Source organism: Nomascus leucogenys, chromosome 5 (assembly GCF_006542625.1).
Source record: "Nomascus leucogenys isolate Asia chromosome 5, Asia_NLE_v1, whole genome shotgun sequence".
In the NCBI taxonomy this organism is placed as follows: Eukaryota; Metazoa; Chordata; class Mammalia; order Primates; family Hylobatidae; genus Nomascus; species Nomascus leucogenys.
The window spans coordinates 68187179-68199507 of record NC_044385.1 but is presented as its reverse complement, the minus strand read 5'-3'; the positions used below and the strand labels follow the sequence as shown (position 1 = coordinate 68199507).

At 38.1% G+C, this 12329-nt stretch overlaps 1 protein-coding gene across 4 annotated transcripts in view; it reads left to right on the top strand.

Annotated features, from left to right (window-relative positions):
• The window catches only part of VWA8 (von Willebrand factor A domain containing 8), a 424992-nt gene that overhangs the window by 2212 nt on the left and 410451 nt on the right, over nt 1–12329 (top strand). For 3 of the 4 annotated variants that reach the window (XR_004030158.1, XM_030813329.1, XM_003270024.4), the window contains exon 2: nt 8896–8973. The exons of the other annotated variant lie outside the window; for it this stretch is intronic. Coding sequence is in view for 2 of the 3 variants with exons in the window: in XM_030813329.1 (XP_030669189.1) it covers nt 8896–8973 (78 nt within the window). In the remaining variant the exon portion in view is untranslated. The remainder of the gene's footprint in view (nt 1–8895; nt 8974–12329) is intronic. 4 annotated transcript variants of the gene reach the window in all.

Sequence of the window (12329 nt, the reverse complement as noted above, 5' to 3'; positions counted from 1 at the left end):
TTATAGCCAGCAAATCAAAGTATAGGCTTTGCTTCAAATGTGAGAGTCATGGACATATTACAGAGAACATATTATCTTCTTTAAATCAGTCATTCACTCTGGCAGGATCAGACCACAAGAGGTATTTTTTGAGGGTGTGAGGACTGTAATTGAATGCAGCTGGGAACCCACCAGAACTCTGGACTCGAGTAAGAGCAACTGTGAGCCAGGTAAATGGACAGCACACTTTTGGCTACTCTGAGGCCTGAGAGTAAGGCTATCAAGATGGAAGTGTCCCATTTTGAATCAGAGATCATACACGGACAAGTGTAAAACTACAAATAGCAATAGGCCATAATGGATTACATCTTATGTTGGGAAGATGCTCTCAGCTGCACTCATACATGTGACCAGTAACTGATTATCTCCTCTCTCTCTAATTGACATTGCTTCCTAATAGTTTGAAAAAAGAAGAACAAAGTTCATAAACAATATATTTAAGTTATATACTGGTGTTATTTCTCCTGGAGTATTTGTTTTATTTATCTATATATTCCTTTGGTGCCTGCCAACACTTTGTACCTAGTAAGCATTCAGTGGCTTATTTTGTGAAAGTTCATACAGAGAAGGAGCAGGAGAGGCTGGAATTGCCTTGTTTGCTCTCAAGAGAGGACCTTTGTTAAGCCTGATAAGCAGAAGGAAAATAGGTCATTTATGTTAAAAACAAAACAAGCAAATAAACTCAACCCAAACCCACTGCTTTTTATCCTTTGCTGTCAGATAGTATAAGTATCTATAATTGTAAATTCTTTATATCTCTTTATACTTCCATTAAAATTACTGTCTCTTGGTTTTAAGAGCAAAGAGGTTAACAAGGTTAACAAGGATATCTACTGCAGAGAGTTTTCAATAAAGATTATTGTGGTGTTTTTACAGATGGAGCCAAGCAAGTTGTTTCAGTGGGACTCTGATGTTAAATGGATTCAAATATACAATAGATCAAATGATAAACCTAGAAACATAACTGCATAAATATATCATGACATTTTGGTGCTCTCTTTTAACACCATTATTATTAAAGGGATTCACAGTTTTTTCTTTATGACTCTTGTATATGAAGTAAATTTGTTTATAGAAATACTCTAAAATACTTTTACACAGCAATCTATGTTTATTGTAGAAGCGATAAATACAGATTCCCTAAAACATAATCCTCCCACTCAAATTTATAATTATCAACTTTTTAGCATTAATCCTATCAGATTACATATATATGTATAATTATTTATTTATTTATTTATTTTTGAGATGGAGTCTTGCTGTGTCATCCAGGCTGGAGTGCAGTGGAGCGGTCTTGGCTTACTGCAACCTCCACCTCCTGGGTTCAAGCGATTCTCCTGCCTCAGCCTCCCAAGTAGCTGGGACTACAGGTGTGCACCACTGTATTAGTCTGTTCTCACACTGCTGTAAGGACATGCCAGAGACTGGGTAATTTATGAAGAAAAAGAGGTTTCATGGACTCAACAGTTTCGCGTGGCTGGGTAGGCCTCACAATCATGGTGGAAGGCGAAGGAGGAGAAAAGTCATGTCTTACATAGCGGCAAGCAAGAGAGCTTGTGTACAGAAACTCCCCTTTGTAGAACCATCAGACCTCGTGAGACTTATTCACTACCACGAGAACAGCACAGGAAAAATCTGCCCCCATGATTCAATTACCTTCCACTGGGTCCCTCCCATGACACATGGGGATTATGGGAGCTACAGTTCAAGATAAGATTTGGGTCGGACACAGGCAAACCATATGAGCCACCCCAGCTAATTTTTGTATTTTTGGTAGAGATGGGGTTTCACCATGTTGGCCAGGTTGGTCTCGAACTCCTGACCTCAAGTGATCTGCCCACCTTTGCCTCCCAAAGTGCTGGGATTACAGATTTGAGCCACTGTGCCTGGACGATATGTATATTTCTACAGATACATGTTTTTTTAAAGAAATGGGATCATGTATGTTTTATAATTATTACATCCATTATTGTGAACATATTAACATGGTCATAAATATCATTGTACATGATTGTTTAAAATAGTTATTAAGTTTATATGTTTGTCTATATAATTTATTTTACTTATGTCTCATTCTTGGACATTCACGTTGTCTAAAATATATAAACAATGCAATAAACATCCATCTACATGAATTTTTGTTATTTTAAGATTATATCCTTGGGCTACAATAGGATTAGATAGAAATAACTTTCAGGAGGGGAAATATAGAACTGTGGCTTCAACTGAGAAATACAGCGTAAACAGGAAAGAACTATACTGTGGTTTTGGTCTAAATTTTGTATTTATCAGGTATTGAACCTTGGGAAATTATTAACTACTTTAAACCTGCAGCAGGTTGTTTTGACCCTGAGGATATTCTGACCCCATTGTGTATTCAAGAATTTAACAGAAAGGCTCAGAACAATGGTAAGCTTATAAATGATTAGGCAGATCCGCATTAGGGGCACATAGACTAGTGTGGGAATTGCTGATATATTTAGTTTTCTCTTGGGTCTAAGTTTAGTATATATAAAAATGATGACACTAACCCAGTAGTTCTCAACCCAAGGTGATTTCTCCCCCTCAGGGGACATTTGGCAATGTCTGGAGATGTTTCTTTTTAGTTGTCAGAACCAGGAGGGAGGGGTGCTACTGGCACCTAGTGGGTAGAGGCCAGTGATGCTGCTAAACAGTCCATGACACACAGGACAGCCCCTCACAACAAAAAATTATCTGGCCCGAAATGTTCATAGTGCCGCTGTCGAAAAACCCTCATGAAACCAACTTCTTTGTCAAAGCTACTGTTAGAAACTTTAGACTCACTAAACTTAACAGAATTTAAGCACAGAACAATTTGTGAATTGGGCAGTCCTCAGAACCAGAATAGGCTCAGAGAGCTCCATTCTGAAACGTGAGCAGGCAGCATTTATGGACAGAAAATGGAAGTGAGGTACGGAAACAGCTTACTTGGCTATAACTCAGTGTTTGCCTTACTTGAACACGGTCTCATCGGTTGGCAGCCTGTGGTTGACCCAAGCTCAGCTGCTCAGATTGGCTAAGACTCATCTATTTGTTACCAAAGTATACCCCTAAGTTCCGGTTTCAGTTAATTTACATACAAAGTTATGTTGCAATTTATTGCATAAGGACTCCAAGTACGGAGGCATCCTTAGACCAAATTTGGTTTAATTTAACAATTTGCCCCTTTGGTTAGCTTCTCAATTTTGACAGATTCACTGAAACTTTGGGCGTTGTTGCCACTCTCTGTCACCAACTTAATGGACTTGGTCTCACTATGGAATTTACAAGCCATGATGTCACGTCAGTTGAATAATTCTTTATGTTCTTGCTGTTCTGGTCAAAGTGAGACCATTGAATGCTCAATGAATGGCTGCATACAAACATTTAAGACTTGAGAGGATATGGTGTACCAGAAGGGCTGTTATGAAGAATCTCAGGAGAATAATAAAGACTGAAGTGTACTTCTTAACACGAGCCCCTATGAACTGAACCAATCAGAAATCCAGCAAGGTTCAGGCACTATAGACACTTCAATAGTATTTGAGTCTAGTTCAAGTAAACCCACAGTTTACTTGAAGAAAGGCATACATTAGCTTCTTTTGCCTAAATTATGTTACCTGTTGTCTTGTAAGTATTCTTATTCCCCTTTAGAGAGTAAACTACCTCACTTAAATCATTACAAATGGCTTGACTTATAAGCACATTAGTAGGTGGGATGTTTTCAAAGGAGAAAATCATTACAGCTTAAAAACAATACTTAAGAAAATATTTAATTTAAAATTATAATTATTCATTTGTCAAACATTTATTGAATATCTGGTAGGTTTCAGGTATTGGGGATAAAATGATGATTAAAACTTAGGACTTGCACCAAAAAAAAAAAAGAGTCCTGTAGACTAAACAGTAGTCTTCAAAAATTTTTCTTATTTATCTGCTAGGAGGATTTTAAAAATATGTATCCCTTTGAACATTTTTAGGTTAATAGCTAAAGTTTTCCTGGTAAGTTTAAATAGTTGCAAAGGATGACATTTCCAGTATGTTGTAAATATTGGCATTTAAAATAAAAAATATTACAAATTCTGAGTGTATCTTTTAAGTGGAAACAGAATATTCTAGCAATTTAGTACAAATTCTGAGTGTATCTTTTAAGTGGAAATAGAATATCCTATCTCTATTTTGGAAGTAGTTAAAAAGCTCTTCTTTAATTGTTAGAAAATGTCTCTTATCTCCTTGAATTTGTATTTCCATTACAAAAGCATAAATCAGATCCTGTGCTAGCAGAAAGACGAATGGAGTGATCAATTTGTGCTAGAGGAAAAGTTAGGGAAGGTTCAATGGGAAGATGAAGATATTTCAGTAGTAGTTGTGTAGAGGGCAATTGGTGTGAGAGAGATGTGGAAGGCCTTCTAGGCTGAGGAGATAGTATTAATCACTGAGATAGGAATACAAGAGGTGGAGCTGGTTAGAGGTGGTTGGGCGCACACAATGGACAATATAGAATTCTGTTTCTGTATGTTTGTTGAGTTGTCTCTGGAATATCTAGGTAAAGTGTCCAGTAGGCTACTGGCAGGTATGAACTCAGGAGAAAGATCTGAGCCAAAATAGACATTTAAAGAGTTAGTTGTATATGGTGTTTGAAGAGTACCCTTAACTGAAGAAAAAAAAAAAAAAAAAGGTTGTATAGAGGTCAGAGTTGGGACATTGGTATGGATTAAATGACTGAGGAAAGTGTAGTGTGGTAACAGAAGATGGCCAAGAACATCAATGTTTAAGGCAGGGATGGCAGATGCCTGGTCCATATGAATGTCATAACTTTTCCCTTTCGTCTATTGCAGATGTGGCTCATTGATCACCACCCTGTTTCCCAATGAGTCCAATTTCCGTTGTGATTTATTTTTTGGATTTTTTTAGAAGCCTGTTGCTTGATTTCCAAATGTTTGGGGATTTTCCAGTTACCTTTTTGTTACTGATTTCCAGTTTAATTCCACTGTGGTAAGAAAACATAATCTGTATGACTTCCATCCTTTAATTTTCTTTTTTTGTTTTTTTTTTTTGAGACAGAGTTTCAATCTTGTTGCCCAGGCTGGAGTGCAATGGCGCGATCTCGGCTGACTGCAACCTCCGCCTCCCTGGTTCAAGCAATTCTCCTGCTTCAGTCTCCCAAGTAGCTAGGATTACAGGCATGTGCCAGCCACCACGCTCAGCTAATTTTGTATTTTTAGTAGAGATGGGGTTTCACTATGTTGGTCCGGCTGGTCTCGAACTCCTGGCCTCGGGTGATCCACCCACCTCGGCCTCCGAAAGTGCTGGGATTATAGGCACCAGCCACTGTGCCTGGTCTCATCTTTAAATTCCTTGAGACTTGCTTTATGGTCCAGCCTGTAATCTATTTTGGTGAATATTCCATGTGCATTTAAAAAGGATATGCATTCTGATTATGAGGAGCCAATTACAATACTAAAAAGTGCTTTATAAAATACAATATTCAGTTGATAGGTTGAAAAAATAAAAACATACTTGCAGTAATACTTAAATAAATAATAAATAGAATATGCAATTCTGTTGTTGGGTGTAGTGTTCCATAAATGTCATTTAGGCCAAGTGGTTAATAATGTTTTCCAATCTTCTCATTCTTTACGTCTATACTTGGTCTTTGCCAGAAGGCTGAGAAGCAATTATCCTTACCCTGTGTCCTTCTTTATTTTTTCCTACTTCTTCCATTATTTACCGAGAGAGCTACTTAAAGCTATTAATATCTAGATGTGATTGTGCATTTTTTCTATTTCCACTTTTAGTTCTGTCCGTTTTTAATTCATGTTTATTTCCCAGCTCCCTCCCTGCCAGGTCACCATTATAGGTTTGCTGTGTTCCCCAAAAGGAGGCTTCCTAACACAGTGACCCTCTCTGCTTGCTCTCTTCCCTTGCCCCTTCAGGCCTAGGGGTGGTAATGGCTTTCTGTTATTGCTAGTCCTAGGATACTGCACCATCTTTTTTGGTTTCCGTAAGCTCTGTTATACCTTTGTAAATAGTTCCCTTATTGTACTCCCCTCAGTTACTCAGTTTGAATGTACCGTCTGTCAGAAATGTGAGGTATGAATTTTACTTTTTTAAAAAAAAAATGGACAGCCAATTGTCAAGTTCCCATGAATTTGTATAGTCTGCCCTTTTTCTAGATTATTTATTAGAAGGATGATGTCGGTCAGCCCTAACACTCAGGGAATGTTTGTAATGAGAACCTGTGCCTGAAAACGTTTTTCTTATGTTCAGATTAATTACTCAGTATCATTTTGTCAGGAGGCCAAATAATTATAGTCTTTTCAGGAAGTGAAATAACATTTGTAAAGACATCTTATTTGAAAATACTGTAACTATAATTCTTTAAACTACTCTGTAATAAAAGCCAGTAGATAATATCACTTATATTTGTAAGCAAGCTTATCTTTTAAAAGAAAAGTTACTGTAGAAAGTAGCTAATTTATAGGTTCTTTCCTGCATTAAGGAAAACAGGGCGAGATGACCAGTCAACCAATAGCTGGCAGTAACTAAGATTGTACTATATGAGGCACTGCTGACCACCTGTTTTTTGAGGGTGTTAGAACTTAAAGGACCAGTTGATCTCAAACATGCATTAGAGATCATCTGGAGGGCTCATTGTAACACAGATTGCTGGATCTTAGGGTTTCTAATTCAGTAGGTCTGGGGTGGGGCCTGAAGATTTATATGACTTACAGGTTCCCAGGTGATGTTGATGCTTTGAGAATCTCTGTGATAGATTGCATGAAGACAAAGAGTTAATTGGACAGGGGAGGAGAAAGGAGGGGTGCATGGGTTATGGAGGAGCTTTGCAGGCTTTTGAATTTTGGTCCTCATCATCTTTTGCCTTGCTTTTTTCTGGCTGCCAGTTTTGGACCTAGCAAGGATTTAGCTTTGTGTGTAGTCCTTATCTTCCTCTCTCAATTTACCACATACCTGTAATAAATTTCTTTATCTATTAAAAACTCTTTTATGGATTTACAAGTTTTCTCATTTGTAAAGTTTCTGTCTCATAGGATTATTTTGACAATGCAAAAAATACTTAGAAGGTAGTAAGCATTCAACAAATGTTGGCTATTGTTATTAGTACCATGATTTAAGATCTTAGTGTTCAAGGTATCTTGCTAGCTTTAAACTGGTAGTGCTGAAAGATGAGTTTTGCACGACTACTTTTTTGGAGTGCCTCTGAGCCCTTTCCAAATGAAGTTCTAGATGCAAATGGTATCACTATGCCTATTTTGCTGTTAGAGCAAAGCAGAGAGAGATTATTCAGTTTAGTCTTTGGCTTTAGAAGATCACTTGGAAATTAAGGTTACATTAAAAAATAGAGCTGTGTAGAACTTACTGAAAATTTTGCCTGCTTTTGCTTATTTCATGTAGGAATTCTTGGCTTTTATTTTTTATTTATTTGAGATGGAGTGTCGCACCGTTGCCCAGGCTGGAGTGCAGTGGCGTAATCTTGGCTTGCTGCAACCTCCGCCTCCTGGCTTCAAGTGATTCTCCTGCCTCAGCCTCCCAAGTAGCTGGGATTACAGGCACGTACCACCACGCCCAGCTAATTTTTGTATTTTTAGTAGAGACGGGGTTTTATTGTGTTGGTCAGGCTGGTCTCTAACTCCTGACCTCAAGTGATCCGCCTGCCTTGGCCTCCCAAAGTGCTAGGATTGCAGGCGTGAGCCACTGCACCTGGGCAGTTCTTGGCATTTATGCCACTGGGGCTTTATTCCTTTTATGCACCTAGAAATATTGAAGTTTGAGGATATGTTGCTGGATAATTTGAAATTGTATGTAGTAAAAATAAGGGTGTACAAAGATATGTAAAAAGGTTGAGGATGTGTGTTAAAGATAACACTCTGGGCTGGGTGTGGAGGCTCACATCTGTAATCCCAGCACTTTGGGAGGCCGAGGTGGGCGGATCACTTGAGGTCAGGAGTTCAAGACTAGCCTGGCCAACATGGTGAAACCTCATCTCTACTAAAAATACAAAAATTATCCGGATGTGGTGGCACATGCCTGTAATCCTAGCTACTCAGGAGGCTGAGGCAGGAGAATCACTTGAACCCAGGGGGCGGAAGTTGCGGTGAGCCAAGATCACATCACTGCACTCCAGCCTGGGTGGCAGAATAAGAGTCCATCTTAAAAAAAAAAAAAAAAAAAAAGGCTGAGTGTGGTGGCTCACGCCTGTAATCCCAGCACTTTGGGAGGCCAAGGCGGGCAGATCACGAGGTCAGGAGATCGAGATCATCCTGGCTAACATGGTGAAACCCCATCTCTACTAAAAATACAAAAAGCTAGCCGGGCATGGTGGTGGTGGGTGCCTGTAATCCCAGCTACTCTGGAGGCTGAGGCAGGAGAATGGCATGAACCCGGGAGGCAGAGCTTGCAGTGAGCTGAGCTTGCACCACTGCACTCCAGCCTAGGTGACAGAGTGAGACTTTGTCTCAAAAAAAAAAAAAAAAAAAAAGATTTTACTCTATGGATACTTTAAATGATCTTAAACAAAATACATTCTTCTGTGTTGCTTTTGCCCATATTAATGTTGCTATTCATGAAATAAAGCTTGTTGATGTATTTTATCATGCTTTTTGTTTGTTTGCTAACATAGCATTTAACATGTGAATTTCACTGATGCTTCACTTCTCCTTTATATATATATATACTTCGGATAGAAGTTTTAGAGCATAGTGCTTGACATATAGACGGCTGTGTAGTACATTTCTGTAACATCCCTCTCTGTAGGTCAGGACAAGCATTGTTGCATAGTCTTTGGTTTTCTCGTTTGTCTCTTATAATTATTTCGTTTTTAAAATCTCTTTTTAGGTGATACAGTTAATATTGGAGATGTATCCTACAAGTTGAAAATTCCTAAGAATCCAGAACTTGTACCACAGAACTACAGTAAGAAATATTTATTAATATATGAATGAATAACTTTTAACTTTTCATTATAGGAATTTTCAAAGTTACATAAAGCTAGAGAGAATAGTATAAACCTAATGATTTTATCATCCAGCTTCAACATTTATCAATATTATGCTAATCTTCTTTTAACTGATTTTTGTTCTGGAGTATTTAAAACCTATCCCAGACATCCTATTACTTCACCCATCAATATTTCAGTAGAAACATTTATTTTTCTCACATCCTACTGTTTCTTTTTTACCTGGAATAAGATTTACGTATAATGCACAGAACTTTTTTTTTTTTTTAATTATATTTTAAGCTTTCAGATACATGTGCAGTACATGCAGGTTTGTTACATAGGTATACACGTGCCATGGTGGTTTGCGGCACCCATCAACTGGTCATCTACATTAGATACTTCTCCTAATGCTATTCCTCCTCTAGCCCCCCACCCCCTGACAGGCCCCAGTGTGTGTTGTTCCCCTCCGTGTGTCCATATGTTTTCATTGTTCAACTCCCACTTATGAGTGAGAACATACCGTGTTTGGTTTTCTGTGCCTGTGTTAGTTTTCTGAGAATGATGGGTTCCAGTTTCATCCATGTCCCTGCAAAGGACATGAACTCATCATTTTTTATGGCTACATAGTATTCCATGGTGTATATGTGCCACATTTTCTTTATGCAGTCTATCATTGATGGGCATCTGGGTTGGTTCCATGTCTTTGCTATCGTGAACAGATGCACAGATCTTAAGTATTTATTTTGGTTGGTTTTGACAATTTTATAAACCTGTATAACCACCAAGATTACGTTAATCATCCCAAATGTTCTCTTGTGTTCCTACCCCTTTACCCTGCCCTGGAAATCACTGTTTTTTTTTTGTTTTTGTTTTTGTTTTTTTTTTATGATGGTAGATTAATTTTGCTTGTTCTTTAGCTGTATATAAATAGAATCACATGGTATGGTTATATGTGTGTATGTATTTTTTTTCTCATGAAGAGCATTAATTTGAGATTCATCTATGTTGCTGTACCTATCAGTTTGTTTTTAATTCCTGAATAATGTTCCATTGTATAAACATACCAGTTTGTTTATCCATTCTCCTATTGATAGACATTTGGACGGCTTTCATTTTAAGCCTGCTGTGAACATTCCTGTACAATTCTTGTAGTTATCAGTTTTTACTTCTCTTGAGTAAAAAACTAGGAGTTGAATTGATATGTCATACTATAGATGCCTGTTTAACTTTTTAATACACTGCCAAACAATTCTCCAAAGCAGTTGTACCATTTTACCTTTGACCGACAGTGATGTTCTACATCCTTGTCAGCATAGTCTTTTTAATCTTAGTCTACCAGGTGTGAAAAAGTAACTCATCATGGTTTTTGGTTTATGACAGTTTTATTGAGATATAATTCATATACCATAAAGTTCACCTTTCCATATTGTACAATTCAGTAATTTTAGTTTATTCAGAGTTGTGCGACCATACTGTTATCTAACGTTTTCATCGCTCCGTGAAGAAACTTTATACTCATTAATAGTCATTTCCCATTTTCTTTCTTCTCTCTCCCCCGCCACCCTCCCAGCCTTTAGCAACCACTAATATACTTTCTGTTTCTATAGATTTGTCTATTTTGGACATTTTATATAAATGGGATCATATAATATGTAGCCATTGTATCTTGCTTATCTTAGCATAATGTTTTCAAGGTTTATTGATGCTGTAGTTCATTGCTTTTTATGGCTAAATTATATTCCATTGTGTGGATATTCCACATTTTGCTTATCCTTTCATCAGTTGATGGACATTTGGATTGTTTCCACTTTGGGACTATTGTGAATATTGCCACTCCAAGCATCCATATACAAGTTTTTATATGGGCATATTTTCAACTTTCTTGGGTTTTACCTAGAAGATAAATTGCTAGGTCACATGGTAACTCTATGTTTAACATTTCAAGGAATTACCAAAATGGTTTTTTTTTTTTTTTTTTTTTTTTTTGAGACAGGGTCTCACTTTGTGGCCCAGGCTGGGGTGCAGTGGCACAATGTCGGCTCACTGCAACCTCCCCCTCCCAGGTTCAACCTCCAGGTCCTCAGCCTCTCCAGTAGCTGGGACTATAGGTGCAGGTTACCATGCCCAGCAATTTTTGTATTTTTTGGTAGAGATGGGGTTTCACCACATTGATCAGGCTGGTCTCAAACTCCTGTCCTCATGTGATCCGCCCACCTCAGCCTCCCAAAGTGCTGGGTTTACTGGTATGAGCCACCGTGCCCGGCCACCAATATGGTTTTCAAATCACCTACACCATGTTACATTCTAACTGGCAATGTGTGAGGATTCTAGTTTTTCCACATCCTCACTAACACTTGTTATTGTTTGTCTTTTTTATTACAGCCATAGTCAGACATGTGAAGTGACATCTCATTGTGGCTCTGATTTGTATTTCCCTAATGACTTACAATCATTATTTGCCCAAAATCATGTCACTTCTTTTCCCAAAATTCTTTAAATGAGTTTTTAGTATTTTGGGAACAAAGGTCCATCCTTAGCTATTAATTTCTCCGATCTAATCTTAGCCTCATCTCATGCCACTCTCCTCTCCTATTCTTTGTTTCAGTCATTGGTCATGATATAGAATAGCTTTGTGTTCACTCTTCAGATTCTTCCACTAGACTATGTGCTCTGTTAAAGAAAAAATAAATCAATGATATGTGTTAAAGCCGGGTAAGGAAGACTTTATTCAGGACTGTCACTATGAGTCTTGCAGTGGGGGAAAGAGATCGGGCTCAACTCCCAATGCAGCATGGGCAAGTGGTAGTTTATAGCCAAGGAACAGTGTGGGAGTTGGTGGATAGAAAATTGTTAAGATGAAATGTCAGGGTTAAGGGAGATTCTGGCTAAGCCAACCTAACAAAATTCTTGCTGATGACAGGCTGGGGTGATCAGACATCACCTGGGGGATTGTGGAAGATGAGGACTCTGATCAGATATCAAGGGTGATTAGATTATGAGGATGGGCGGGTTCTGGATAAATTGTTTTAATGGCGTTCTTTTGCTACAACTGGATTTTACAAGGAAGTACACAGGTGTGTCTAGGAAAACGTTTAGAAACCTGACTAAAATTTGGTCAAGAAGAGAATCTTTGTCAGCTTCTTGAGGGAGAATATGTCACTTTCATCTAACCCAAGGTTCCATTGACTCTACCCCCTAAATGCCTCTGCAGTCTGTCCTTTCCACTCTGGCCCACTTTTCTTTTACTACTCTTTTTTTGTTTGTTCGTTTGAATTATTTTGTTAGTGGTCATCCTAGGGATTCTAATTAACACTTTAACCTAAAACAATCT